This window comes from Panthera uncia (assembly GCF_023721935.1).
Source record: "Panthera uncia isolate 11264 chromosome B2 unlocalized genomic scaffold, Puncia_PCG_1.0 HiC_scaffold_24, whole genome shotgun sequence".
Taxonomy (NCBI): Eukaryota; Metazoa; Chordata; class Mammalia; order Carnivora; family Felidae; genus Panthera; species Panthera uncia.
Genome location: NW_026057580.1, coordinates 12,007,519 through 12,035,463, shown reverse-complemented (window position 1 = coordinate 12,035,463; position 27,945 = coordinate 12,007,519). Strand labels below are relative to the sequence as shown.

Here is a 27,945-nt window from a genome sequence, read left to right as displayed (position 1 = left end):
CGTGGCCTAGGCCGGGCAGGGGGCGGGGCGAGCGGCGGTGACGCGACCGTTGCCATGGGAACCCACCGCCCGCTCAGGCGCAGGAGCCGCAGCCGCAGCCCCAGCCGGTGCTGCCGCCCGCCGCCGGCTGCCCGCTGCCCGCCCGCCCGCCTCGGGCTCTCCCAGCGGGGCGGTAGGGGAGCCGGGCTGCAGGAAGGGAGAGAGCAGATGCGGCCTCCGAGCCGAAGCGGGTCCCGCATGACCTGAACCGAGGCCCCTAAGCCGCCGCAGCGACCGCGAGGAACGAGGACAAGCGCGAAGCAGCGCCCGCCTGGCCCCGGACCGCGCGCTCCGGCCCGTCTCCCAGACACGGACGGCACGGTCCGCCCCGACCCCAGCGCCGCGCGGTCTCAGCCCGGCCGGCGACCTCAGCGCCTCCGCAACCTCCGCGGGCCCCGAAGCTCTTTGCCTGCGCCTTCGCCGCCGCCGCCGCCGCCGCCGCCCCCGCCCCCGCCGCAGCCGCCGCAGCCGCCTGCGCCTCTGCCACCGCCTCTGCCCCCGCTCCGTCCGCGACCCAAGCCCAGGCCCCGACCCCAGCCCCGACCCCGCCCTCGGCCCCGCCAACCTCGGCCGCGGCCCGCGCCCCGGCCCCGGAGGCCCAGCCGTGGGCACGATGCTGCCCAGCTCCATCCAGATTTCGGGGGAACCGCTGTCAGGCGCCGAGGTGCGGGACATCTGCCGCGGCCTGCGCGACAACGCCGTGCGCCTGCTCTCACTGCGCGGCTGCCGCCTCTGCGACCGCGACTTCGGCCGCATCTGCCGGGCCCTGGCCGGGGCCACGTCCCTGGCGCAGCTCAACCTTAACCTAGGCGTCGTGTCCAGTCCCAGCCGCATCAAGCAGCTGGCAGAGGCACTGCGGACCAACCGCTCCATCCAGTCCCTCTTGTGAGTGCGCTCCCTCGCAAGGGGGTCCCGGGCACTGCATCCCTCTTCACACGCCCCCTGCCACCGCCTGTTCCTCCACACACCTTCCTGTAGCTGTCTCTGCACCAGCCTGTCTTCTCACCCCTGTACACCACCTCCCCATCTCTCTGCCCATGCCTCCAAGACCCCCTCCTAGCACATCCCTTACCTCCTGGCTTTGCACCCGCAGCCCCACCCCAAATGAGATGGGATACCCACCCCTTTCTGGCAGGGCACGTGTACCTCCCCACATAATCACTGGCCTTGACTTCTTGGGAGCAGCTCCTCAGGTCTCAAGAAGGAAGTCTCCTGGGGATTAGACCCCTGCCCCTACATTTGCCCACTGAAGAATCCCAACCCACCAACCCACCACACTCCTCTGTGCTCTGTCCTGGATCTCAATCCCTAACCTAGAAAAGAAGCCAAATTCCCCTTCTACCTGTATTCCTTTAGAATCTAGAATTTTCTTTCTTCCTCCCCAGGGCCTCTCCCAAGTGCTATGACAGGTATCCTTCTCACCTTTAGGGCTCACATAAGGGAAGGGAATCCTTCCCTTACAGATAGGGCTGATGACTGCAGTGACCTTTGCTCTCTGGTCTCACCCCCTTAGCCTACATGGGAGTCCCCTGACAGATGCAGGGCTGGCCTTGCTGAACCCAGCCCTGGCCCTCCACCCTGCCCTTGTGGCTCTGGACCTGGGGGACTGCATGCTGGGTGATGAAGCCATCAACCTCATCTGTGGCCTCCTCCCCCCAGATGGAGCCAAGTCAGGTGAGAGAGAGGCCCTGCTGAGGGCATGGGCTGGTATGGCCTTGATGAAAAAACCAGGTGCAAAGAGCAGGGGGTGTGGTCCAAAGCTGAGGGCTCTGAATGTGGGTGAGAATGTGTTTTAAATCCTCTCAGGAAGGAGATGGATTGGGGCCTCAGCAGAACAGAGACTCAGGCATCCAGGCTGCAGTGGGCAAGGAAGGCATGGGTCTCGAATGGCCCTGGAGCTCTGTGGTGGGGGTAGGGTGGCTCTCTGCCACCAGGGAAACCCCAGAGATCCAGGGCAGGGGAGGGGCTTGAAGAGGAACAGACTCCATCCTGGTTTCTCCCTTCGATTCTGCCCAGGCTTGAAGGAGCTAACGCTGAGTGCCAACCCTGGCATCACCCCTAAGGGCTGGAGCCGCCTCGCGATTGCTGTGGCCCACAGCTCCCAGGTCCGCGTCCTCAATCTGGACTACAACCCCCTGGGTGAGGCTCAAGGAAGCCCCCTGCGAGTCTCACCACCCCATCCCCATCCAAGAGCTCCAGTTCAGGACCCTTTGGTTGCTTGCCATGGTAACCCCACCACGGTGGGGGGGTGGGAAGGAAAGGGGGATCTGGAAGATAGCAGAGAAGCTGCTTATGTGGAGGACCAAATGACCAACAGGTGCATCAAAGTATCCATCACCGCCCCTGGGCCTGGCTTGCTTCATCCGTTCACTGGCCACAGTGCCCCCCTATTGGCCACCTACTGTCAGCATTTGCTGGCGCGGGGGTGGGATCTAGGGTTGTTAGGACACTGGGGAGGCTGTGGGGAGTAAGGGTTAGCAGGCCCGCTCACGACTGCAGGTGACTGTGCATGTGTGCTGCCTCCCCAGGTGACCATGTGGCAGGGATGCTGGCTGTAGCTGTGGCCTCCAGCCGCACCTTAGAGGTCCTAGACTTGGAGGGCACAGGGCTCACCAACCAGTCAGCTCAGGTGAGAAGTTTTCATGTCTGGGTATGGGCTAGAGGTGGGGGTGCAGGGGAGCTCACGTGTCTGTGGACATACTGAAGGGGTGGCAGGCTGGAGTGTGAAGCCGCCTTAACTGTGTTCCTCCTCTTCCGCATTCTTCCCCCACCTCAGACCCTGCTGGACATGGTAGAAAATTACCCCACGGCCTTGCGGAGCCTGGTGTTGGCTGAGAACAGCATTAGCCCAGAGCTGCAGCAACAGATCTGTGACCTCCTCTCAGAGGGAGAGGAGGAGGAGGAGGTGGCGGGAGGGGCTGGCGACACCCAGGAACGAGAGAGAGGGCGGGAGCCTGCCACCCACCAGAGGAGCAGCAGCTCCTGGATGTGCCCCAGTGGTAAGAGCCCCGAGGGTTGATCAAAGCCAGATCTGGAAGAGGCCCGGGACCAGGGAGAGTGGGTGTGGGAAACCTAGGCTGTCTCTCACCAGATTTGTGTCCCTGGTGGAATGAATGGTGGTCTGAACACCGCTCTGCCCTTCCACAGATCCCAGCTCTCAGATGGTGCTCATGACTTCAGGACTCGGTGACAGTCTGTTGGCTGAGACCGAGATGTGACTCTCCACTTGGGCTTCTGCACATCATTACATTTTGTCTATGTCCCCAGCACCTTGTCCCAAATATCAGGGTCAGGCCCTGGGGCCTGGGAGGGAGGGAGGGGGGTGGATGGGGCTCTGGTAGCTCCCGGCAGTGGTGGGAAGCTCTGGAAGCTGACTGAGCAACAGCCTCGGGGGCACTTGAACCCAAGGCAACGCCTCTGGACTTGTTGGCAGCTCTGGCTGCAACCCGCTGGCACGGAAGAGATTTTATTAACTCTACAACCTGGCGTGTGGCTGTGGTCCCTGGGGGGCTGGCAGTAGGGGAGGAATTGGAACTACTAGACACTAGGGGGCAGTGCCACCCCACAGCCCAAGTTCCAGGCAGCATCCACTGGCCCCAAATATCTAACAGGTCAGGCTCAGGTCTCGGACTTCTAGGACCTGGGGTCCTGGGGCGACACCTTACACAGGCCCCCGTAAGAATCGGAACTGAGGTAAAGAGCCCGCTTCCACAGGTGGGCTGGACCCTACCTACCTCAAGGGGAGACTCAGGGGCCCTGCCAAGGTCACTTGAGGTGCACCTTCTCTCACTGCCTGACGCTCTGTGGCCACGGACATCCCAAGCAGAGAAGAGCAGGGGAGACTCACTAGCAAAGAGCAGAATTTGACTAGAACTGGGAAGGCTCAAGAATGGCACCAGGAAAATCATTAAGAGACAAATTGGGCCATATCAGTAAAATAGTTTTAATTTTAAAATAGTCATCGATGTGAAACCTTCCCAAAGCTGGGAGTAACAGTCTAGAGCCAAGGTCGGGAGGGGGCCAGGCCTCACCTAGAGCCCAGCTTGAGGCCCCTGAATCCCTCCCTCTCCTCCCTTCCAGAGGGAGGATGGACACAGCTGAGGCGAGCCCTGAGTGAGTCCTCTCCCTCATCCCCCAAGGGCCCCTTGAAGGCAACAGCTCGTGCAGAGGACTTGAGGGGAGAGGAAAACAGGCAGAAAATAGAAATTAGAGGTTAATCGTCCCCGACGACGTCCCCCTCCCGACCCCGGGGGGGGGGGGTGGGGGAACCACAAAAAATAAAACTTGCGGGTATGAAAGGGGGATGGAAGATGAACACTGATACGATAGACCCCTCCGCGGCCCAGAACAGCCCAACTTGGGCCAACCGGAAGAAAGGTCTTGGGCCCCAGCTGCATGTTACCCTTGGGGAATAAATATTCCAAGAAAAGGGAAAAGCCATGAGACAAGCTGGTGCCAGTCACAGGCAGCGCAGCTACAAGGCCTGGCGTGGCCCACCTGACACCACCGCACAGGGAGCAGAGCAGCAGGAGCAGGAGGGCGACGGGGGGGCCCTAGTTGAGCAGGTTGCCCTGCTCTTGGGCCTGGGTCAGGCTGTCCTTGCGGTGAAGGTGGTGCACCCCCATCCTCTTGGGGCTGCGCTGGGGACGGCTGGAGCTGGGGAGTGCCCAGGCCCTGCCGTCAGTGTGGGAAGTGACAGGCCCCCGATCTGTGCCATTATCACCGGGCAGCAGACTCTGGCGTTCTTCCTCAGGGCTGATGGGCAGGTTCAGCTCTTCTTCCTCCTCCCTGGGAAGGCCAGAATCAGCTTCTGTTGGCAGCAAAAGCCCACTCTCACCAGGTGGGGAAGAAGGCGCCAGAACCTCCTCATCTCTGTCAGCGGGGCTAAGAGCAAAGTGGCGCTGCAGGTCAGGGAGGGCATCACGTCCAAAGGCTGTGCGCTGGGCCACGGCGGCCGGGGGTGGAGTGCGGTCCACAAATGCCCGCTGCCAGCTGGCTAGCAGGTCCTCCTCAGAGCTGGCAGAGCTGGCCGGGGCACTGAGTGCTGGGGGGACAGGGCTGGGCTCGTGGCGGGGGGAGGTCTGGGCTGAGGCAGGGCTACTGGGCACTGGGCTGGGGCGGGCCCGCTCACCGCCCTCCTCCACCAGGCTCAGGGAAATGGCCTGGCGGGTGGCGTAAGTGCAGTTGGGCAGGGGGCTGTTGCGGGGGATTCGCACCTTATCTTCAGAGAACTCGATTACCTTGCGGCCAGGATACAGCGGGTGTGGTGGAGATGGGGTGGGGTAGGGGCTCAGCTTCTCAAAGGCTGGCAGGGGCAACTCCTCCTCTGGGGAGCCCCCAGCAGTGCCCAGGGAGCGACATTCCCCATTGGGTTGTGAGGTGGGGCTGCCAGGGGCTGGGGGACTGGCTGGGTCACCCGGGCCCCCCCCACTCATGTCCACGTGCACAAAGACATCCTCGGCCAAGGGGCGCCCGGCACTGCCTGACTGGGCTGAGTTGAGCAGTAGAGACTCTGGCTTCTCTAATACCCGGGCAATGACCGAGGTGGGTACCACAGCCCCTGGCATCAGGCTAGGGGCAGGGCCCGGGCTGGCAGCCTCTTGACCACTGTGCAGATGTTTCCGAACCATGTCCTGTAGCTCACAGGGCAGCTGGGGAAAAAGAGTGGGAGAAGGGAAGAGAGACATGAACGATCCCAACCTCAGAGCAAAAATAACGACCGGCACGTATAAGCACCACTGCGTGCTCAGCACTGTGATCTTCCGGCCCCCCGGCATGCCAGGGTATAGCCTCATTTCACAAATAAACTGAGGCTCCGCAGGGGTGAAGTAACTTGCAGTTTTTGATGAACACAGCCAGCATCTGATCCCAGAACTGGTGCTAAGGCCCACATGCCCTCAAACGTCCATCTCCCTGCATCTCAGCAGTGGCTTCTGCCCAAACCAGACAAGTTTGAGGACCTGTACTGGCCAGCAGCCTCATGAGTCCCTCCACTCCTTCTACAGACCCTATCAACCTTGGGCCTGAAGCTCTGGAGTCTAGAGCTTGCCCCTTGGGGTAAAGGGATCAGCTGGGCCTCATCGTCTCTCAATATTCTTATGACTGATACCCTGGCCAATCCCACCTTCCCGCATGGGATCCCAAAATTGAGTGCCTCTCTCCCTGCCTCTGTTCCAGAAATACCAGCAGGGCCAGCCCCCCAGTCCCAGTGACTATCTCTTGACAGCACACGGAACACCGACCAGTGGCAGAGTTGACTGGCTTGAGAGGAGCCATGCAGGCAAGGGCAGGGCAAAGCAGAAAGGAGGAGTCAAGGCAGGAGGATAGAGGGAGATGTGAAAACTCAAGTCAGAGGAGTCCTGAGAAGGCAGGACTAGCGCTGGCAGGGGGGTGGGGGGGTTCTGCTCACATCAGCGAACTTGTGGTTGCGGAAGTGGGACTTGTTGCACTTGAGGAGCTGCACAGCCAGGTTGCAGTCCAGCCGGTACCGCTCCTACAGGTACAGGCAAGGGTCAGAGGCCGGCCCCGCCCCAGGCAAGCAGGGCCTAGGCCAGGGCAAAGCCAGGGACACGGGAGGGGTTCCCCCCGCCATACATTGAGCTCCTCCAGCTTGTTGATGGTGTTCTTGGCGTCCAGCAGCTTGTTGGTCAGCTCCACGATCTCCCAGTCCAGCGTCTTCCTGTCCATCTCCGCCTTCTTGATCTGAGGCACAAAACGTGTGTGAACCCCGCCCTCACCCCAGCCGGCCTTCCTCCCCTCCACTTCCTCCCGGCCCAGAGACACAGGAAGCCACGGGTGCTGGGGCAGCCAAGGCGGACGAAGTAGACAGACGATGGACAGACAGAAGAACACCAGCCACCTCTCCTGTTCTCCGGGCTGGCTGTGGGGTAGGGGCTTTCTGGATATAACCTGCTGCCACCTGGGCCCAGGACAGAGGCAAGAGCTGCCCCTCAAGGGGCTCTACACAGGAGGCAAAGCAGCTGGACTAGAGAAGTAAGTGTGCAAACCCAGGGACTGAAGCCTACGTGTGGAGCTGCTTCCAGGCTCAGGCCAGGAAGAGGGAGGGGTGGGGCTGGCAGGCAGCTGGGGGCGCCTGTGAGATTATCTAGTTGAGCCAGGAGGGAGCGGCAGGCTCAGCAGCGGCCTTCTGATCTTCAGTTCAGGGACTGGCTCTACGGCCCTCCCTCCCCCCTCAATGGCTTGGGCTTGTTGCCACTGCAGCGGAGAAGCTGTGAGTGTTCAGTGGTGACATCAACCGGTTCCTCTGCCAGAGCCAAGCAGGGAGGCACTGTACCGAATGGGCCTCACATAAGGGAGAGGAAAGCAGTGGGCAGAGGGACAGGGAAGGGGCCCCGGCAACCCCAGAGCTCATCTGAGGAGAAGGCCAGGGCAAGGGAGAAAACACACAAACTCAGACGCAACTGCAAAGATCCAGCTGTGGCTAAGAGAGGCCTGACAGGAGAGGGCGGCGGCGGCGGCGGCAGCATGAGGGGAAGACGGGAGAGAAGAGAAACAGTGTGAGCACTAAGACAGTCCTGACGCGCACAGCACACTGCGGTCCCCTCCCCGCCGCCGCCCCAGCCCCTTCCCCAAGCCCCAGTGGCATTCCCCCAGCAAGTCCCAGCCCCCTGCTCTGCTATGAGCACAGTGCCAGCGAAACCGCACCCCCAACCCCGGACAGATTACCAGTGTGTGCAGCTTGTCCTCCAACTCCTGGTTGGTCCTCTGGGAAGCCGTGTAGCTGTTCTGAAGCCTGTGGAGGAACACGAGGCAGACCCCTGGGTCAAGATCTGCTCTTCAGACCCTGCTCGCTCAGCCCCTCCTTGATAGGGGACCTTGGGCAGGCTGTTCTCCCCGAACCGCAGTTTCCCCATCAGAATCAGATGATCTCAGAGGCCTCTTCCAGCTAAAATCCTATGAATGGTGGGGGCTGCATGCAGGTGTGTCCTGGCCCCTCCTTTCCACACCTGCGGAATTTGTCCTTAAATTTGTCCAGCTCCTCGCGGCTCTGGCCCAGCTCCAGCTCCAAGCAGTCCTGCCCGATCTCCAGCTCGCGCTCCAGGGCCTCGGTGCGCCTGGTGGCTGAGGCCAGGCGCCGGCGGAGCTCCTCGTTCTCCTGCTGCAACAGCCTGGCGGGGTGAGGGGGCAAGGGCAGAGGAGCATCAGAGGTAGACGGACCAGCCCTGGAACCCCAGCCTGGACTCAGGAAGGAAGGAGTAGGGATGACATGAGCACAGGCAACTGGGGACAGGGGACTCCTTGAGACTGAGCCTGAGTCTGGGGCAGCATATCCCATAGGCCTGCTGGCCCTGAGAACACAGCCTGGCTTGGGGGCAGGGGCGGGAAGCAGAGGGGATGGTAGAATCCACTCCCACCCGGAAGAAGAATGAGAAGACAGAATTGGTGTGAGGCGTGAAAGTTCCCAGTCTGTCTCTGGTTACAGCCCAAGCCAGCCGGCCACCAAGCCCTCCAGCTCCAGTTTCCCCACTGCACAATCAGGCTACTCCATTATTAATCTCCTGGAAATCCAGCCCAGCACTGCCCTCCTCTCCAAAGGCCTCGCGTGGCTGACAGAAAAGGCTTCAGGGAGGCAGCTGGCACAAGAGAGCCAGGAGCTGGGGAAAGGCTCTTTGGCAAGAGCAGGCCCCCAGAGCACCTTGGTTCCAGGTTCTCTTGGAGCCATGGAACAAAAACTCTTTCCAGAAGGAATATCCATATCCAGCCTCCTCTCAGAGCCCATAAAGGCTCCACACCAACCTTTACTTCTACCTAATCCAATGAAACCCCGACTATACCAACAGCCTTGCCTGGCGCTAAGAGGGAAGTGCTGAGGCAAAGCAGGGCAGGCTCTCAGGCAGCAGATACTCACTTCATCCTCTCTGCATCGGTCAGGGGCTCCTGTGCACAAAAGAACAGAAGCCTGAGGCTCAGCCCTAGACCACTGACCCACCCTGCTTGCCCATCCTCCAAAGAGACATGGAAAGGGCCATGTCTAAAGCCCAAACAATCTCACAAAGTGGGCCCTGTAGAGATGGAGGCAATCCAGTATCACCTGGATGAGCCTAGACTACTCTCTGCCATGCCAATGAGAAGGTTCAAGAACCCCTTCCGACCTTCACCCTTACCCACACCACTTCCAACCCCCCTCATAACTTTAGAGCAGGCTGCAAATGAGTCCTGGTACCCACGCCACATCTCCCAGGGATAAAGAGAGCCTCTCAACTGTTCACTGGGCTCCCCGTGGGCCCTACAGGCATGGCAGAGACATTCCAGAGAAGTGAAGAAGTCAGGCAAGCTACAGTAGGGTTCTGAGCTCTAACAAAGCCCTCTTGGCCCTGGAGGAAGTGGGGGCAGAATCAGGCCCTTACAGAGGCCCCAGAGGAACAAGTACATAGATGAAGGACAGCCTTTGGGCCAAGCCTGACTGAGAGGAGTAAAGAGTCTCATCCTTATCCGGCTTTTTACCTCCTGCCCCATCCTCCCCAAGCCCCCACACTAGTTACGGCCCAAGAGCCAGAGCTCAGCCAGCCACAGAGCAGGGAAATGTCAAGCAGCCCACTCTAAATGGAGCTGACTGCCGCAGAATACCAGTCCCAGGCAGGAAAATGAGGGGGTGGCCCAGACCATGGACTTTGAAGCTAATGACACCTGGATCTGATCCTATTCTGCCACACTCTGCTTACATTAGCCTTGCTGAGCCTCAGCGTCCTCATCCACAAAACCAAGGGAATGCCCACTGGGTGGCATCTAGCACAATACCTGGCCTTTTTATTTAATGTTCCCTGAACTGAAAACAGGCAAGTCACAGCATTCCTGACCTGAATCTGACCAAAGCGGGCCATGGTACGCCTGATGTATGCATGTATGATGATCTCTCAAGTTCTGTGAATGTGCTCAACATGCTGCAACAGGGTAGAAACACAGTAGCAAGGGACCTACACTGCAAGCTCCTTTCCTCCTGAGAGTAAGCTGAATGAGGGAGGCCTATTTGGACAATGTTTTACAGTTGCCTGAAGAAGGCCTCCTAAGAACCTAACAACAGTTCCTGGCTGGGAGCATGTATTTAACAAATGTTGGCCAAACAAGGCAAAGCTGGAGGAAGGGCCAGGACTTTCGGGGGCAGCAAAGAACAGCTGGTCTGTGGGGAAGAAGCCAGAGCACGACCTCCTCCACAGAGACCCAGCCTCCAGCAAGTTAGGACCCCTCAGTCCCGTGGGCTGCCTCTTGCAGGAAGAATGATACTGGCTGGGATCATTTCTCTTGAGCCATGAAGACTCCGGGTTCCCTGACATGTGGACATGTACTCACAGCTGTCCCCTATAAGCCTACATTGCCCCCACCAGCAGTGCTGCAGCTAGGAGACCCCAAACATGTATCAGCAATGCCACACCCACACCCCAACTTGGGGGACTAGAATCTCCTCAGGTGGGAGAAGTCAATCAGACACCCAGCCTCAAGGGCCTGCATCTGGCAGCCAGGGCAGGAGTACCAGTCTTCTGACCTCCTGCTCCAGCCGGGATCCAGGAACCTCCAGCCGCAACTCCCGATGCTCAGGTGGGGCCTTACGGTACGGTTTCTTAGCAGGGGCTGCGCTGGTCATCCTGGGAGGTGAGGGCTCCTCAACCTGCTGAGGGGAAGCAAGGGAGGGGGAAGGCTCAGAGACATGGGCAAGAGGCCCCCAGACTGAGGAAAAAAGGACAGTAAAAGGGACATGTGTAGGAGCCACCAGGCAGGCAGACAGGCCTGGGCCATTGCCGGGATCATTAGAAACCTGGACTTTGGTATCTCAATGCCCAAGGGTCAGGGGAGTGCTGGAGGCGACAAGGGCCCAATGCGCCAGGTGGGTGTGAAAGGCAGGGCCTAGGTTCTGGGCACCAGGAAGAGCGGATTATGGTCTAGGAGTGGGACAGTATATCTAAGAATGGCCCACCACTCGCCTTTGTGGGCTTATAAAAAAATGCCTCAGAGGGAAAAACTGTCCCCTATGAATCGGTTTCCCCAACTATAAACAGGGGATGAGGAGAGCACCAATTTCATAGACGTTCTGTGAAGATTACATAAACCACTAACCTTTTTTACAGTTACCTGGCATTTAGGAAACATTCGTGTTAGCTCAAAAAAAAACAAAAAAACAAAACACACCAGTAACCAGAAAGTGAGGGTTTGAGGGTGCTCCTCCAACCCAGTTTCCTCGGTGGGGTCTCTAAGCTTGTAAGCCCTGAAGGCCAATCCTCTCTGGCCTCCACCGTTCTCTTTTCACCAGCCCCCACCAAGAGAGGCCACCTACCTGCCCCCTTACCTGCCAGCCTCCCGGAAAGGGAGCCCTGGGGGTGGGGGTGGGGAGCAGGTCTCACAGGGACATACCGTCTGATCGTCGGCAGCTCTCTCTGTTCTGCTGTCCCAGAGTTAGCCCTCGGCTCTCTGCATCCCACGGCCCCTCCACTTCCTCTAGCCAACAGCTCCTGAAACCGGAGAAGAGAAGAAAGTGGAAACCAGGTGTCAGCTGCGTGTCTGTCAGGGCCACGGACTGACCTACCCAGTCCAGGACTTGGAAGGCCCCCCAGGAAGAGCCAGGCAGAAAAGTCATGGACCAGGGGTTCTGGAAAAAGGAGAGGAAGCGGGAGAGGACTGGAAGCACTGGGCTCCTTTCCCCGTGAAAGCGCTGTCACAGGCCCACACAAGACACATGTGTGTCTTGTATGTGCTCGTGGTCTCTGCTGACCACATGCCTGATTTGGGAATAGGTCTGGCCCTGTTCTGTCCCTATCCTACCCCACACCTGTCCTGTTCATCTCTCAGGCTTCTCAGAGTCTGGAAACTAAGAGATTTGGGGAGCATGGCTTGCAGAAGAGAACACCAGGAAAAAGCCTAGCGGAGACCAAGAAGATGTGGGGAAAACTTCCTAGCAATGTTCCCAGGAGCCCAAAGACTGCTTCTGTGTGTAACAGTGGTAAACAGACTTTGCAACTAGGGAGGGGAGGTCGAGGAGAAAAACTTCTGAAAAAGCAGCAGAGCAATGATTGAGCGATCTCAACGGGGGAGATTTTGGTGTCCCACACCCCCTCTCACATGCCCCCTCCCCCTCCCAGATACCTGGCAATGTCTGAATGGCTGTCACAACGGTGGGGGTGCTAATGGCATCTAGTGGGTAGAGGCCAGGGATGCTGCTAAACATCCGGTAACACAAAGAACAACCCCCCATGATGAAGAATTCTCAGCACACAGGGTTGACAGTGCCCAGGCTGAGAAGCTCTGGGGCAGAAAGCCCAACTCTGGGGAGCTGAGACACAGGGCTCCAGGCTATGCTGCTTCTGACACACTGTGTGGCCCCAGCTAAGTCCCTCACTGGTTTCTCTTCCACACAGAGGTGGCTAGACTGAGTGACCCGTGAGGTCCTGTCCAGGTTCGTGGGAGCGTTGAGCTGAGCCCTGCGCCTACCTGTAATAAGCGGGGCCACAGCACGGGGGCAGCAGCCACCACAGGGACCAACGGAGGCAGTAACCTCAGGTGGCCTTCTGGGCATAAACAATCTTCCCGCCACCATTCACATAAATAGAGCTGGGGGCTGAGGGAAGCCTTGCGGGCTAAAGCATGTGTTCCTGCTGTCGGGACATGCCCTGGCCCCAACTCCTGTCACATTCCAACAGAGCCCGAGGCAGGAAGAACAGTGGGGGTAGGGAGGGCGGGGAAGCAGGAGTGGCCTCCCTCCTCTGTCTGGGCAGCCTGGTCTCTCCCTTGGGGTTCTGGGGGGAGCTGGGGCATGGCAGCAGGCACGAGCCGCCAACCTCCACCCCTTTGATGGTGAGGCGGACATGTCCCCACAGGGCACAAGCAGCGTGCTGTGTCGGGCTGACTCCCTGCACAGGAATCCGGGCGGGCCCAAAAGGACAGCACATTCCTGGGGTGTGGGGGAGCAAACAAGACACCCCCGCAGGTTCCCTGGGGCCCCTCCTGAGGGCCCCAGGGTGGGAGCTCCTATGGCCTGAGGGAGAGGCCCAGAAAGTCGCAAGCCATCCTGGATACCTGGGTGCTGATACTCAGGGAGCGTAAGTGTGGGGGACATGAGTTAGAAAAGGACAGCCAGAAACACAGAGTAAGAGATACAGTAGCCAAGAACCTCTGCAAAATCCAGGGAGGGAGACTCTAGAGTTGGGCCTGCTCCCTTCCTCATCTGCATCCCCATCAGCTGCAGGCCACGTTGTGGGCCCCCTCGATTCTCAGCCTCTTCTTTTCTTCCTTAGCCCTATTCATACCAATACCCACACTGGCCTCTAGGTACCAGGACACCTGACTGGGTGGCAGGCGGGCAGGCAGGAAGCAAACTGACGCATTCATGTATCTGGGGATCTTCCCTGGACGGAGGGAGGCCTTCACTCCACAGCCCACAAGCCCTAGCTCTACTTGTCACACATCCTGCCTCATCTTGACCTCAAGTTCCCACTCCCGGGCCCCACAGCACACACTCCCAGGGCTTTCCCAGCTGGATAACCTGGCTTGCTGAGGGAACAGACAGTGTGGAAGTGGCTGGCAGGGAGACAGGGAGCACCGCAATCACCCATGCTCCAGGATGAGTGGTGCCAGCGATGGCAGGCAGTTCTCTCTCCCGGCCAGAGCCTGCTCTCTCCATACACAGCAGAGCCACAAGAAAGGGAGCCACTCCCAACTGGGGAAGCAGAAGGCAATGCCCACCAGGGAAACAGTCTGCTAGGGAGCCTGCAGTGTCCCAAACACAAGCCCATGAAGGAGAGTCTGTCTCACTCCCTGCCCCATGTCCATAAATACCAGTACGTGTTGGGGCCCACAGCAGCAGGGGGTAGGGGTGGGGGTGGGACGATTCCATCACTGAACAGGAACGCAACAGGGCTGACAGGCCACTGTCCTTGACTGAAGTGTGGCAGGGAAGGACAGACCCTAGAGTGAGAACAATGCCAGGTGCACTGGAGAACAAAGCAAGAAGCAGCTGGACACCAGGCTCACAGCCAGGGGAAGATAAAAGGTGGGCTGCAAGACAGCAGGGCAGTCCCACCAGGAAGACCCAGCTACCGGTCTCGGCCTCCAGTGGTCACATCTCCTTCACCCAAAGATTCCCATCTTGCCTTGGAGTGTTTTAGCCCAAACAGGATTTCCCAATCCCACGTCAAGAAGAGGAAGTCCCCAGGGAAAGTAGCCAGATAACTCGGAATGAGATATGGGCCACCATAAACAAGCAAGCAAGCAGCCTTTGGGGTCTCTTGGCCTCTGGCTGCTGGGCTGGTTCCAGGGCACCTCCAAGAAAATGGTCTTTTGGAAAGTCTAGAAACTGACCGAGAAGAATCCCACTCCCAACCCTCACCCCAAACCACCTGAGCTTCAAAGAACTGGGGGCAGAGGACTCAGGACGTAGGGCTACCAGGTCATGGGCTGGGTTTGCACTACAAGAACAGCTGTGCACCAGGAGAAAGGCTGAGGCCTAGGTTAAAACCTCTGGCTGACCCAGTGTGGTCTGGGGCTCCTCTGGCACTGCTGAGGGAGACACCCACAGCAGCAGTGGGAAGGGAAAGCTGCTCTCCTCATACCCCGGCTCCGCCTAGCCCTGCCTAGCCCCGCCTTCCCCTTCCTCCTCTGCATAGCATTCATTCTTCACTCACTCAACTCAGTTCAGATAGACTCAGCCTGGCTCTGCTGGGGTGGAAAGGGGGGTGGATAGCTTCCTAATTGCCATGTTGCAATCTGCCAGTCAGTGCGGCCGCCTGTTGCCGCCTGCCCTGTGTTAAATACCTTCTCCCTGATTACAGCCCATGGGGCACGATTAGCTGCCTCCTGAGAACAAAGTCTACTTTCATTAGAAATGGGACTCAGCACGCACAGCAAACCTGCACTGTGAACCCACTGAACAGCTGAGCAGAGAGCGTAGTCAGGGGCAGATATAAGGAGAAACGTGCGCCAGACTCTGGCTGAGCGGTATCCTTTAATCCAAGGACAAAAAAATCTGCCAAGCATCACTCTTTAAGTCAGGAGATGGGACTCACACCTGTGCCCTTTCATGGGTAAGTGCCCATATGTGACCTGGGCTTCCACCATGGTTAGGAGTCACCGCTGCTGGAGATGGAGTAGGATAAGGAAAAACCTTTAGCATCCTGATTTTCTCCAAACCATATCCTTACTCCACTCTCTGCCAACACCCAGAGTAGGCAACAGCAAGAAGGTTCAAGCCCAAGAGCCAAAGACGCCCTCTCACTTCCTTCCGCCATCCTTTCTGCGGGTCTGCCCAGGGCAAAGTCAAAGGTGCAGGAGAGGAAGGGAGGTCCGAGCACCCAGCTTTCTCCCTACTGAGGGAGACGGGAGTGAAACCAAAATGGGTGGGGCTCTTTGGCTTTTCAAACTTGAGCCTGCCCCCCTGGACATCTCATCCAGCTCCCCCAAGTTCTGCACTGCTACCTCCCTCCACCCTCCCCAGTTCATTTGCCCTGCCCTTGAGAGACCAACCGCCTCCCCTGCTCCCCACATCACCCACACTCTCTGTAAGAAATTATGGCCCCAACAGTTTATCTGGGCTCAGACCATTTCCTAACCTACTGATACTCCTTTCTACTCACAGCTGTCACTGACTCAAGCAAATGAGGGACCATCAGAGGCCACACAACACCACTAAAAACATTAAAATTCTTCTTCATAATTCACCTGAAGAAGTCAAACAGAATCATTCATTAGCAATCACTACTGCTTTTAGAATAAAAGGAAACTGGCCCTTTTCCAGAACACTCAGCTGTGTTCTATACTGCCTTAATTCCCATGGAACCCAGCAGGATACAAATAAGTAATAAAAATAAACACAGGACCTTCCTAAAGCCCCTCATCAATGGCTACAACATGAATGTCTGATCACACAGGGACTAGTGTCTCCTCCGTAGGAATCGCCCTCAGCTATAAGCCCTGGATATAGAGTCTCTGAACTCTGTAGGCCTGGAGGAAACTGCACCTCTGGGGGCAGGACACACTCCAGCCATACAAGTCTGGCTGCTTCTCGAGCCTCTGAAATTCAGGGTCTGCATCCAACTGAGGCCCAAGAAACACAAACCCCCACCTGCAAGGGTCAGCCCTGTAGCCAGGTGACTGAGCAGAGGCCCTGGGGATTGCTCGAAAGGGCTCTCCCACCCCATTAACACAGCCCCTCCCGACTTTGGCTGTCAGTCCCTCAGATCCCACCAAAGCTGGCTGGGTTCAGCCCTCTCCACATTGACCCCTGGGTGCCCCTCCTGCTTGCTACCAGCCCCCAGTTTCCGGCATGCAGCTGTTCCTGAGGTACATGAGCAAAGCCCTCAGCAATCCTGGGCGCGTGGCAGGCAAGCAGCCAGCAGAGCATGGGGTGGGGCCTGGGCAGGCTCCGCTCTGGGCCGATGACTAGGCTGGGAGATGCCAGTCTGTGCCCAGACCAGCCCTGCTGCCCCTCCAACAGCCATGCCTGCCACCTTTCTGGGCAAGTACAACCTCACCCTCTTGGGACAAGCTGCCTGCAGCCCTGACCTGGCCCTCTGCCTGCTCTAAGCAGAATCGACAGACAGGTTTTTAAAAACCAAAATGGGTGGGAATTATTCTGCCCCAGAGTAATCCTGAGGACTCCAAACTACTGCCGGGGACCTGTAAAGAGCTCACCTGGCTCCCACCTGAGTAAATACCTCAAGTCTATCCAGCTGGTCTCTCATTCAAGCAAACACCTGACAGAACAAAGGGGCTGAAGACAACAGTTGATGATGATCCAAGCAACCTCCCCTAAATAAAGGGAGGGCCAAAAAGTCCCCAAGATCAACCAGCACTTGACAGCAGTCCCCAAGCCCTCACCTCAGGAAAGGCAATGTAAGGGGTGGTCCTGAACCAGCCTTCCGCTCCAGGCCCCTTTTGTTTTCCCGGTCAGCCCAGCCACCAGGCACCCCTCCAGCTTGCTCCTCCCTACTCAGGGTCCCTACACATCTGTGCAACACCTATACCCTCTCCCGTTTACACATCCCACCTCATACTCACAGGAAGCTCCCTGCTTCTCCCTCCTGAGCCAAGGGAAACAGAACCTACCCAGAGGGCCTTCGGATCCCAAGTTCCCCCACCCAGTTTACCCCGTACTGCTCTGCCTCCAGAGGCTGCAGCCAGAGAGCCCATCTAAGGAGCTACCTGTGCAGAACACCAGAGACCCCCGAGCACTCAGTCTTCCTGCTATCCCCAGAGCCCCCTTCTTTCCAAACCTGGAAGGCAATCTGGTGGGAACTTCCCCATGGCAAGCTGTTCACCAGTCTCCCAGCCTGAGGCCAAGGCTTCTCCCAGGCCCACTGTGGAGTCCAAAGCCAGGTCCCACCCGTCGTGGCTAAGGCGCCCTTCCAGCCCTTCTTGGCTAAAGTCCACCTGAAGTTCCACATGTGAAAGGCAGTGGGGAGCCTGACTCCACCCACTCTACCTGCCGGAGCAACGGACACCACGAGCTACATCTCAGGTGGGTACCTGGTTCTGGGCTCCAGCTTTTAGTCCTAAGTAGCTTCACTCAAGGCCCCGGGAATTTCCCACAGCCAGACCGCGGTTTTCCTCAACAACAACCTTAAGGAGAACCTTGCAACTGACCCTAAATTATTATCCCGGGGTGAGACTAATGGGGACACCATTCAATCTTCCCCTTTTGACAAAGGGAAGCAACTATCCAGTCGAGAAGAAAATCCCCCTCCCACTCTAGCTCCATCTATCTCTGAGGTGTGAAACAGAGCATGGTAACTGTGCAATGTTCTCAAACTCCATAACGCTTAAAGCAGATTGAACAGAAACTCCAACCAATTCTGTTTTAAGGGGGAACCGGGCAATGCGGTGCTGAGGGGATCATGAGGTGGGCAGAGGCCAGCAGGCTGGCTGGCAGGTGTCTGTGCATAGGAAAGCCCCCTCCTCTGGCCTTAGAGGGAGCATGTCCCCACCCACAGCAAGGAGACTGGGAAGATGGAGGGAACCCAGCAGTAAGGACAAGAGAGCAGAGGAGGTGGCATGAGGCAAGCCAAGGGGAGGAGGCAGCCAGGCTAGGGGGAGGAGGGGTGAGAGGCACTGCTGGTGGTACCCCCAGGGCAGGTTAGCTGGCCCAGGTCAGACTCACAGGGTTAGTGTCTTCTCCCCAACCAGCCAGCTCTCCTGGTTAGCACGGTTAGCGACAGACTCATGGCAGACGCCCTCCAGGCACTCCATATAAACAGACAGCTTGGTTGAGAGCAGCCCAACTCCGGAGCTGCAAAGAGAGAGCAGAAGGAATGCCAAGCTGCGAGATGCCCGAGGGTACACACTGCGCTCTTCCGACAGGGGAAGCTCCTGCAGACTTACCACTAGAGCCTCGGGGGCTTTCTCCCATCTGAAAACCATGCCAGGTGGAAGTGCAGCATGCCCCCTGCCAACCAGGGAGTCCAGCTTGCTGACCCCAGGTAACAGGGCTCTCTGGTTGGTCAACGAAAAGAGAGGAGAGCTGTGGTGGAAGGGGGCACTGCTGCGGGAGTGGGGGTGGGGAGCTCCCCCGTCTTGCCTTTTCCCTGGACACGGCTGCCAGGCTGCACCACAGCTCTGAAAGCTGGGGTGTCAGAACAAAGCCAGCCCCAGCTGCAGCTGCCCCCCATCCCCTGCCTGTGCCAGCAGAGTCCACCCCACCACCTCCCACAGGCTCTGAGGAATGGGGCCGAGAGGGAACCGGCCCAGGGATCAGAGGCTGCAACAAGAACTGCATCGAAGGCACAATACAATGGGGCAGTGTATGACCCAGCCCGGAGCTGGGCCAGCCAGGGAAGGGGTGGCACACTGCCACCTTTCAGTTTCTGAAAGGGCCGGGGGGATGGCGCTTCCCAGGAAGCTGGCCCCAGAGGAACCCACAGAGCAAGGATACAGGCTATGCTGCAGCCAGGCTCCTCGGACTCCGACAGCGACTATTCCACCTGCTCGGAACGAGCAATGCCAGAGAGGCTAATGTTCCCATCACAGAAAGCCCAGGAAACAGCAGAAAACACCTTTCCTGAAGCCTCCAATACCATCCTAGGGGAAGGGACACACCCTGGCTTAGAGATCTCAAGGAAGATGGAGCCACAGGAGTGGAGTCCCCAAACCCCCACAAGATGTGACCCATGGAGCAGCAGGAGAGGAAAACTACAGCAAATGTATCAGCAAACACTGCCTGTGCTTATGGAGAAGGGCAGCATGTTGGCGAGAAAAAGCAGAAGGATTCCCCTTCTGTCTGGAAAGCCCCGCAGATGATGAGATGGCTCAGGGTAGAGGAGAACAGTGACCACCCTGGCGCTACTTATGGGCCTGGCCCTTCTCCCAAGCCCAAGTTAATCATTCCGAACTGCCTACTCCTCGGGCTCCCAGTATTACTCTGACAATAGCCCCGGAGCTCCAAAGGCCAAGGCCTTACCACAGAGGGGGAGATAACCATCTAGAAGAGAAGACAACTCTTCCTGTGGGCTCTGACCTCTTCCCTAGACCAGGAAGAATGCATGGCCATTGACAGGCTACCTTCAGAATCCTCACCCACAAATAAGACCAAAAAACATCAGCTGGGTCTGGCTTGATTTCAAAACACAGAGCAGCAAAACACCTAGGAAACCCAAAGGTCCAGAAATCAGTGACGCTCTCTGCATTGAAACAGAGGTTGAGAAATCAGGTAAGTTTACTCTCTTCCTGGCCACAGATAACACAAGAGCAAAGGGGAGAAACACACGGGAGACGGAAACACACGGGAGACGGAAGTGGTGAGGCCCACGCCGTGTTTACAACCATCCCGATTCCCACTCAAGGGCACTCCTGCCAGACTACTTCACCTCAGAATAAAAAACAACCCCTCAGATAACCAGGGTACCTGCTGTGGGGAGAACCCCTAGGAAAGATTCTCTACCCCTTCCAAGGAGCCAGCCCCAGAGGAAGGCCCAATGCTGGGAAGGAGGCTCCAACACGGGGCTGCTCAACGTGGAGGGGGCACCCTCCTCCTGAACTTGTTAGGTGAACAGAGCAAGCTGAAGAACAGAGCATGTACCACTATTGAGTCTTGTTTATTTTACAAAAGATACATGATGAGGAATGTCCAGAAGCACACAAAAATGATCAGAAGGATACATGATAGTTCCCTGTCTCTGGGAAAGGGAATGAGGGTCCTTTTACTTTTTCTTTTGTATATTTGTCCATATGGTTGGTGTTTTCTACAAGGACATATATTATGCTTATGGTGAAAACACAGAATTCCTAGACAAACAGGACAAACCCCTCCATCTGCCATGTGTTTTTACTATCCTGAAAACGCTTCCCCTTCCATTATATGTCCTTTGATCCTCGTGGCCTACTGAGGCCCACAGAACAAGTGGCATTCTCCTATTCCGAAGGGAAAGGACAAGTGACTTGCCCAAGACCACAGACAGAACTGGACGAGAACCCTCTGTGTCCAATCCCAGGGCAAAGATGCCTCCTCTAGGGAGCCATAGGAAAGCCATGACAATTCTGCCCTGATGGAAACACCCTCAAAGGCTTCCGAGACTGAAGTCCCCATGGGCTTACCTGTGAAGGTGCAAAGAGGTTGAGTACCCAAAATGGTCAGCCCAGCGTTCTATCCTACCGTCAGCCGAGCGAAGTGAACCACAAGGCTAGCACCATCTAGACTGCCTCCCGCCAGGCGGCCCCGGCCCTCAGGGAGTCCCCTCTCCCACAGTTCACTGGGAAAGCACAGAAGCTCTTCACAAATAGAGTGCATGTCCTTTACAGATTCCAAGTGTTACCTCACAGACAGCCCGCACCTATGAGAGAGTACTAACAAAGAAGAGGTCCCACTCTTCCACTCATGGCCAGTCCAGGAGACTCAGCCTCTTTGAAACCGAAAAGTGCACAGCACAAGCCAGTCCTGCTGGCTCGCCCAATCTCCTCTCAAATCTGCCGAACATACGACGCAGCTTACCGGCCCTGCCAAGAAATGCCACACTGCAGTGTGCACTCCCACACGGAGCGACAAGGAGTTGAGCCCAAGGAAAACCCCATCCATCCCTCCACTTTCAGCTACTGGTCTCATTCTTTTGATTTGTCTCGGCATTAACAAGGTCGTAGTAGGTCCTGGCTGTGAGCGTGGAGCATACCTGGACAGAATGAGAAATACAGCCAGAAAAGCCAGCAACTTATGGGGCATGAAAAGGAGCTTAATGAACAACAAAAAAGATGCCAGCAGCCAGACTTTTTAGAAGATAGTGATTAGCAAGAAAATACACGGGAGCGTACTTCACCTCGGCTTTTAACCTTTTCTGCTGGCTTAGGGATGTGTTATTAGACGATAAGAAGGCTAAAAAAAAAAAAAAAAAAAAAAGAATATAGGGCTGAAAAGGGAGGCAGCTGAAGCCAAGCACCTGGATGATCATTTAACCACCTTAACTTAACTCTAGAAAATAATTAGTAATGCTATTGCTAACACTATCACCTTTTGCTTATGCAGGACCTTTCTTCCTAAGAGTTCAAAGGATTTTGCCAATCGGATCCTATCTGCTTTCTGTTTCAAGAAGGAAGAACGGGTTTGGGTCACACAATAACCAAGATTGCTCAGCACCTACTGCATAGGGCCCCAAGAAAGATCTTACCCCAAGTGGAGGAGAGACAGGTTAACAGCCATTTGGATTACAGTTTGGTATGTGCTTGGAGAGCCAGAGGAGAGACTCCTGGCTGGGGCAGGGGTTCAAGGACCAGACAAGAAGGCTGCCCTCCGAAAAACTCAAACACATCTTCCTCTTCTGGACTGTAAACTCACACTGGAGCACCACCTGGCATTACACAATGAAGAGGTCTAGACTTCTGGAAACACATTCCTTTGGTGTTTGTTGGGAACTGGTGCCCTAAGAACTACCCCCATTAACTACACTAAAAACAAAAAGGCAAAAAGAATGGACAGTGAACTCCCAGCTACCAGCCCTATTTCTGGGGAACATCTAAGTTAAGCCTGTTCGGTGACACAAGATCATCAAAGCCCTAAGAAAACTAGGGCCAAGAAGTCTAGCTTCCTGAATGCCTAGATGTGTTCTATCAGCTTCACCCAATATTTTTCAATCCATAAAACACCAGGGAACATGAATCCTTAAACATCCCATCCAGTCACCCACAGACTTAACTACATTACAAATCTACCACCTACCCACCCCCACCTATATCCACTAAGGTCACTACCAATCTCACATAAACGTGATCCATCAAAGGAATCATTACAACACAAAAAATGGGGAGAAATATCAACAGTTTTGCACAGGTTTCTCATTGATGATGTCCCCAACCTCACCTTTTATTATTGCTTCATCACAAGAAAAGAGACTCTCTCAATTTTACTCCCACCTCAAAATGCTCCTGGCTACCTGGCAGAAATCAAAAGGCTGATTCTAGCTTGAATAAAACAAAGCCTTTTCTTATCCACTGTGTTTTCCAAAATGGCATTCATTTATTCAACAAATATTGAGTATCCTTCACATGACAGGCACCATGCTACATGCTCAATACTCCTACAAAAAAGATAATGTCACCCTCATTTTATACGGGACGAGACAAAGAATCCTACCAGTTAAGCAACTTGCCTGAAGTCACACAGCTGGTAAGTGCCAGAATCAAGATTTAAACCAGGTCTGCCTCCCTCCAAAATTAGACTCCTTCACACCCCTCACCCTCACCCCACAATCAGGGAGGGACCCTCCTCTACAGAGGGTCAGCTCAGTGAAAGAGGCCAACAAGCACCAGAGAAATCACCACACAACATGAGAAATGCCAGAACTGAGGCCTCTCACACAAAGTGCTGCTGGGGGTCAAGAGGAAGAAAGGAAAGCAGGAAGTCTTCTCACTGGAGGTTACACAGGAGCTGGTCTTGGGGGATGAGCAGAGTTTTAGAGACAGCATTACAGAGAGAGCAAAATGCACAAGCAAATAAGAATAAAGTAAACGGATGGCCATGACAGGTCCAGGAGCAGTGGGAAATTTAGGAGCAATGAAGCACAGAAGTATAGGTGACAGCATCTCAAGCCAGAAGCTGGAGTCTGGGCCAGAGTATAAACAACCTTCCCGCATGCTGAGCTAGAGTGTGGACTTTATCCTAAACAAGGCAGAAACCATGGCATTTTTAAGGGAACAGAACATTGTTTTTCACAGGAAAATAATTCTCACAGCAGCTTGGAAGCTACAGGAGTGGAGAGTCTGCCCACCACATTTCATTCATTGTCTAAGCCCCACCGCATGGTAAAGCGCCTAGTAAGCACCACACACTATTCTAAATGGTAGAATACAATAATGAATAAGACCTAGCACCTGTGGACAGGACACTCACAGCCCTGTAAGAGTCAGACAAGTAAAGAGACAATCACAATGCAGCCTAAGTGTTAAAACACAAGCACAGAGGAAAGGCAGAAGGAGTGAGGATCCCCACACAAAGTGACACTTGTCTACAGGACAAAGAGGTAGGTAAAGGGTGGAGGGGGAGCGCATCCCAGAAAGGCCAGCATGTGCAAAGGCCCAGAAGCTAGAGAGAACAAGTTCAGAGAGCTGTTAGGAGGCTGAATCCAGGTGAGAAACAAAGACCTGGTTTACCCAGACATCCTCAGCACTCAAAATATGGAGGTGAGAAAAAGGTGGTGAAGGGATTAGATGCAAAGATTACACATGATTAAGGGGTGTGAAGAAAGTGGCTTTAAGAATGACAGAACCAGAACAGTAAAGGCAGAGAACTGGCTCCAAATCTATCAGCCTTCACACCACAGTTCATTCATTTGCGAAAATGAGACCTGAATCCTGAAAGTCTGAGGACTTCTACCAAAACACAAAGGTGTAGGGGCACCTGGGTGGCTCAGTCAGGTAAGCGTCCCACTCTTGGTTTTGACTCAGGTCATGGTCTCGTGGTTTCGTAAGTTCAAGGCGCATGTCAGACTCTGTGATGGCAGCACAGAGCCTGCTTGGGATTTTCTCTCTCTCCCTTGATCTCTGCCCCCGCCAACTTGCGCTCTCTAGGTCTCTCTCAACATAAATAAACTTAAAACACACACACACAAAGCTGTACTCTATGGAGATTACACGTTTCAGCACGCTGATTGCATCACAAATTGAGATAAAGTACATTCTTCTGAGATATATGCCCCCTCAGGTAATGGTGGAGGGCAACAGACACAGACAGATACTAATTCCAAACTTCATGTGCCATAACAATAGAAAAAGGTCATCTGAGGGCTGGGTCAGAATTCCCAGAAAAAGCCCTAAGTCCTGAGCCCCCAATTACCCTGAAATCTGGTCAGACTTCAGACACGTGCCTAGTCTGATGGCAAGTTGGAGAGTCATTTACTAAAGAAAAAGATGGGCCCTGAGGGTGTGTTAAATAGACAGGACGTGACTCAGAAGGAGGGGAAGAGTGAGTCTTAAGTGCAGGGCAAAGGAAAAGCCAGTCAATCAAACCTTGGGCACACCTCTGCCCCAAGGCTACACACCAGCCACCCGCTTGGCCAAAAGGAAAGAGAGAAGCACTAGGCCAGGACCTTCCAGAACAACACAAGTTTCAGCAGAAGCACATCTGTTTTCCATTTCCCCTCAAGCTGGGGGGGAGGAGGGTGAGTATTTAAAATGCCACCTATTTTTTTTCCTCTGTAGTTTGCTACCTGCTATTTTTAAAACAAAGATGACATCCAGATTGTCTATGAATTTAACACTATGGTTACTTCAACTATTCATGTCAGTAATCAAAGTCAGAAATGAGCCTTAATGTCCACACTAATACACACACACACCCCTTTAAGGTATGCTAAGAGTGGATCCTTAGGTCAGTCTGCTCACCCAACCCAGGCCCACGGTTTTCCAAAGGACAGTCACCAAAGCCAAATCATGAAGAGGGAGTCCAGATTTGGCTACCATGGCAAAGGGCTCCCTCACCACAGTCCCTGCACCAGTTTTTATCTCTGGGGAGAGAGCTGTGGTGAAGAGCTCAGCATCTACAACATTTTTTAAATAACTGAAAAAAGTCTACTACAATCTAATAATCGTGACAAACAAAAGATACAGATTACCACTGGGCATATTTAATAAATAGTTAACTTCATACCAACCCCCCCCCCCCCCCCCTCAAAAGTTCAATTGCTGAAGCCAGACAGTCAAATCCTAGCTCTGCCCCTTACTAGCTGAGTGACCTTGAACAAATTAACCACTCTTCACCTCTATTTATTCATCTGTAAAATGGGGATAATGAAAGTATTTGCTTCATAAGGTTATAAAAATTAAATTAGTTAATACATTTAAAGCACTTCCAACAGTGCCAGACACACAGAAAGTGCTCAGTAAGCACCACTATTATTACTGTTCAAATGCAAAGATAATCCTAAAGCCTCACAACTTCAAACAGGAAATCATGGGCATTTAAAAAAAATTTTTTTTTAACGTTTTATTTATTTTTGAGACGGGGAGAGACAGAGCATGAACAGGGGAGGGTCAGAGAGAGGGAGACACAGAATCTGAAACAGGCTCCAGGCTCTGAGCTGTCAGCCCACAGCCCGACGCGGGGCTGGAACTCACAGACCGTGAGATCATGACCTGAGCCGAAGTCGGCCACTTAACCGACGGAGCCACCCAGGCGCCCCAAATCATGGGCATTTTAATGTCACTTTAAATAGTTTGATGAAGATGCTCTCACTACATCCAAAAGCTAAGCCCCATTTCTCTAACATCAAGACACCAGCCCAAACCAGTACGGGGCCTCCAAAGAGAGATACTAGGTTCAATCATAAAGCAGAAGTTAGTACTGAGATCTGACCAGCATAACAACAACAAATACATATAGAGAGTCAGTCACTGTTCTAAATATATTAATGCATTTAGGTTAAGGTTGTTACCTTATGAGATGGGTACTCTTACTATCTCCATTTGATTGATGAGAAAGCTGAGGCATAGAGAACTATGCAATTTCTAAAGGTCACAGAGCTACAAGTGGCAAAGCCAGAATTTGAACTCGGCATTCTGGCTCCGGAGTCAGTGCTCTTAACCCCTAAGTGTGCTCACTACACTGTCCTTGCTGTTCAGTTTCCAAGGGGGCATCCATAAATTGTCCTCAGAGAAAGTTCCCAACCTTCTAGAGTCACAGCTAAATAACATCAGTTCGTCAGATACCTGAAGGTATTGAAGCTGACCTAGGGACAGTGATTTGGGTTGGTCTGTCTGTAGCAAGCCTCTTTTTTTTGGGGGGGGGGGCAGGGAGGGAGCAGGAGATGGTCAGTGAGGACCAAATCCTGGATCAAATGAGATCTGCTAATCTAATCATGCAGCAGATACCAGTCATGAAACAAGCTTCAGTAAGCTGTCCCCAATTCCGGCTTGGGCATACCCACAGGGCATGGAAGGGAGGACCATATTCACTGCACTTTGTGGCTCCAGACCCCTTCTTCCCTTTTCTCCAACCCCAAATCCACCATCTCTTAAGCCATGCTTAGTTTGGTTAGTGAAACTGATTTTTTTTTTCTTATGTGGTTTGACAGGGAGACTACAAAGGAAGAGAAGAAAGCTACCCGAAAAGTTCTACAATCCTTTCCTTCCATCACCACACTGACCCGCTCTGTAAAGCAGCTCTCGAATATCAGGGATCTCAGGGACAGAGATTGATACAATAAATATTCCCAGAGCCTTACACCAGTCAGTTTGACCCCTTACCATAAACTAATCTGGGTTTCTTCTCCCTAATCGCAACCTGATTTTCCTTCTCCACTGACCCCACCTACCCATCAAATCCACATCCCCAAAGGAACACTAATGAGCCCTTCTTACAAAAAGAAAGATCAAAAGAAGCAGACCTGCAGCAAGAATGAATTCATGAGTTGGTGACAGACCGCAATCACACTTTTTCTCATGACTCCCCCTGCCCCCAATCTGTCACCACAAATCTCTATTTCAGGTAGGATGACAAAGTGAAGATGTGATGGGGAGACTGAAAAAGACACAGGGAGCATGTAGGAAACTGCTTGTGACAGGGATGTGTTCAAGTACTTTCAGCCTGATCTCTAGGCCCCTGACCATGTTCATTTGCACAGGTGACAGCACCCAAGGCTCAAATCTACACCCAATTCTCAAAAATCACCATACAATCTAAACAGAACACTAACTTACAGACCACAGGCAAAAGGTAACCTCTATAGAAGAGAGCCCTTTTCAGATTAAATGATTCTCAGTATCACTTTGAACTCATGCATCCTCCTTGCAGGGAGCATGCCAGCCTGTCACTGGAGGCCACCTTACCCGCTCTGGGGTTGAGCTGGGGCAAGTCGCTACCTCTTCTTCTTTCCAAGCAGGCACTGTGATTTCTTCCAGTCCCTGGGGCCCCTGAGTCTTCAGCTGAAATTGGGGCAGATGCTATAGGAACTCTGGAAAGGCTGATCTAAGTCTGGAGAAGGATCATCTGACTGGGTTTAGTTCCCTCCTTACCAAACCTGCCCAACATCCTCCAGGTCTCTCTTCTCCCCTTCCCCACTATCCTCCTCCACGGGAAAGACCTCTCTCCTACCGGCCGGGTACAGTCGGGCCTCGGCCACAAGCTCCAGGCTTCTTTCTTAACTCTTCGTTAAGAAATTCCCCTCCAATTCGTGACTGCTTCTTCAGGGCCTGCACACCTACTTCTTGTTCCCCGGCGCTAGACCGCTCCCCCAGGGCCGCCACTGGATCCTAGGCCCCCTCCCCTCCGCCCCTGTCTCCCTCTTTATTTCTCTCCGCCTCCAACCTTCCCCCATTCCATTTCCTCTTCTTAACCCCGGAGCTAGTGCCTCCTCCGCCCCTACTCCGCGCTAGTGTCCCTACGATCCCCCCCCACTCTAGCCTCCCGGCCCAACTACTGCAACCCCACAACAAACTTTCTGCCGCTGCCCGCCACCTTCACGCCGCCATCTTGCCGCGGGGCAGGCCGGGTAGCGG

At 54.8% G+C, this 27,945-nt stretch overlaps 2 protein-coding genes across 6 annotated transcripts; one reads left to right on the top strand and one right to left on the bottom strand.

The window, feature by feature from the left end:
- Positions 1-53: 53 nt before the first annotated feature.
- Positions 54-4,305, top strand: LRRC73 (leucine rich repeat containing 73). The gene is made up of 6 exons (XM_049653741.1): positions 54-924; positions 1,553-1,713; positions 2,056-2,178; positions 2,568-2,668; positions 2,816-3,038; positions 3,187-4,305. Exons 1-6 carry the CDS (start codon positions 653-655, stop codon positions 3,255-3,257), a joined length of 951 nt encoding a protein of 316 aa, XP_049509698.1. The 5' UTR covers positions 54-652; the 3' UTR covers positions 3,258-4,305.
- TJAP1 (tight junction associated protein 1) lies at positions 4,035-27,945 on the bottom strand. 5 transcript variants are annotated; one of them, XM_049653730.1, is made up of 12 exons: positions 27,885-27,945; positions 27,277-27,372; positions 18,137-18,265; positions 11,404-11,501; positions 10,541-10,666; positions 8,909-8,937; positions 8,007-8,168; positions 7,726-7,792; positions 7,462-7,491; positions 6,634-6,741; positions 6,449-6,532; positions 4,035-5,690 (listed from the first exon to the last, which is right to left on the bottom strand). In XM_049653730.1, the coding sequence occupies exons 5-12, from the start codon at positions 10,637-10,639 to the stop codon at positions 4,593-4,595; spliced, it is 1,677 nt and encodes a 558-aa protein (XP_049509687.1). In that variant the 5' UTR covers positions 10,640-10,666; positions 11,404-11,501; positions 18,137-18,265; positions 27,277-27,372; positions 27,885-27,945; the 3' UTR covers positions 4,035-4,592. The 5 variants fall into 5 exon arrangements, with proteins under 5 accessions (XP_049509687.1, XP_049509684.1, XP_049509685.1 ...); XM_049653727.1 differs by lacking the exon at positions 27,885-27,945 and having other exon boundaries at positions 27,277-27,878; XM_049653728.1 differs by lacking the exon at positions 27,885-27,945 and having other exon boundaries at positions 10,541-10,663; positions 27,277-27,878.

Bases quoted from the DNA above. Each gene is read 5' to 3' on its own strand.
- LRRC73 (XM_049653741.1), top strand. From the start codon at position 653: ATGCTGCCCAGCTCCATCCAGATTTCGGGGGAACCGCTGTCAGGCGCC. The intron at 2,179-2,567 runs GTGAGGCTCAAG...CTGCCTCCCCAG, and splicing joins TCTGGACTACAACCCCCTGG to GTGACCATGTGGCAGGGATG. The intron at 2,669-2,815 runs GTGAGAAGTTTT...CCCCCACCTCAG, and splicing joins TCACCAACCAGTCAGCTCAG to ACCCTGCTGGACATGGTAGA.
- TJAP1 (XM_049653730.1), bottom strand. From the start codon at position 10,639: ATGACCAGCGCAGCCCCTGCTAAGAAACCGTACCGTAAGGCCCCACCT. The intron at 6,742-7,461 runs GTTGCGTCTGAG...TTTGTGCCTCAG, and splicing joins GCCACAGCTGGATCTTTGCA to ATCAAGAAGGCGGAGATGGA. The intron at 5,691-6,448 runs GTGAGCAGAACC...CTTTTTCCCCAG, and splicing joins GCAACCACAAGTTCGCTGAT to CTGCCCTGTGAGCTACAGGA.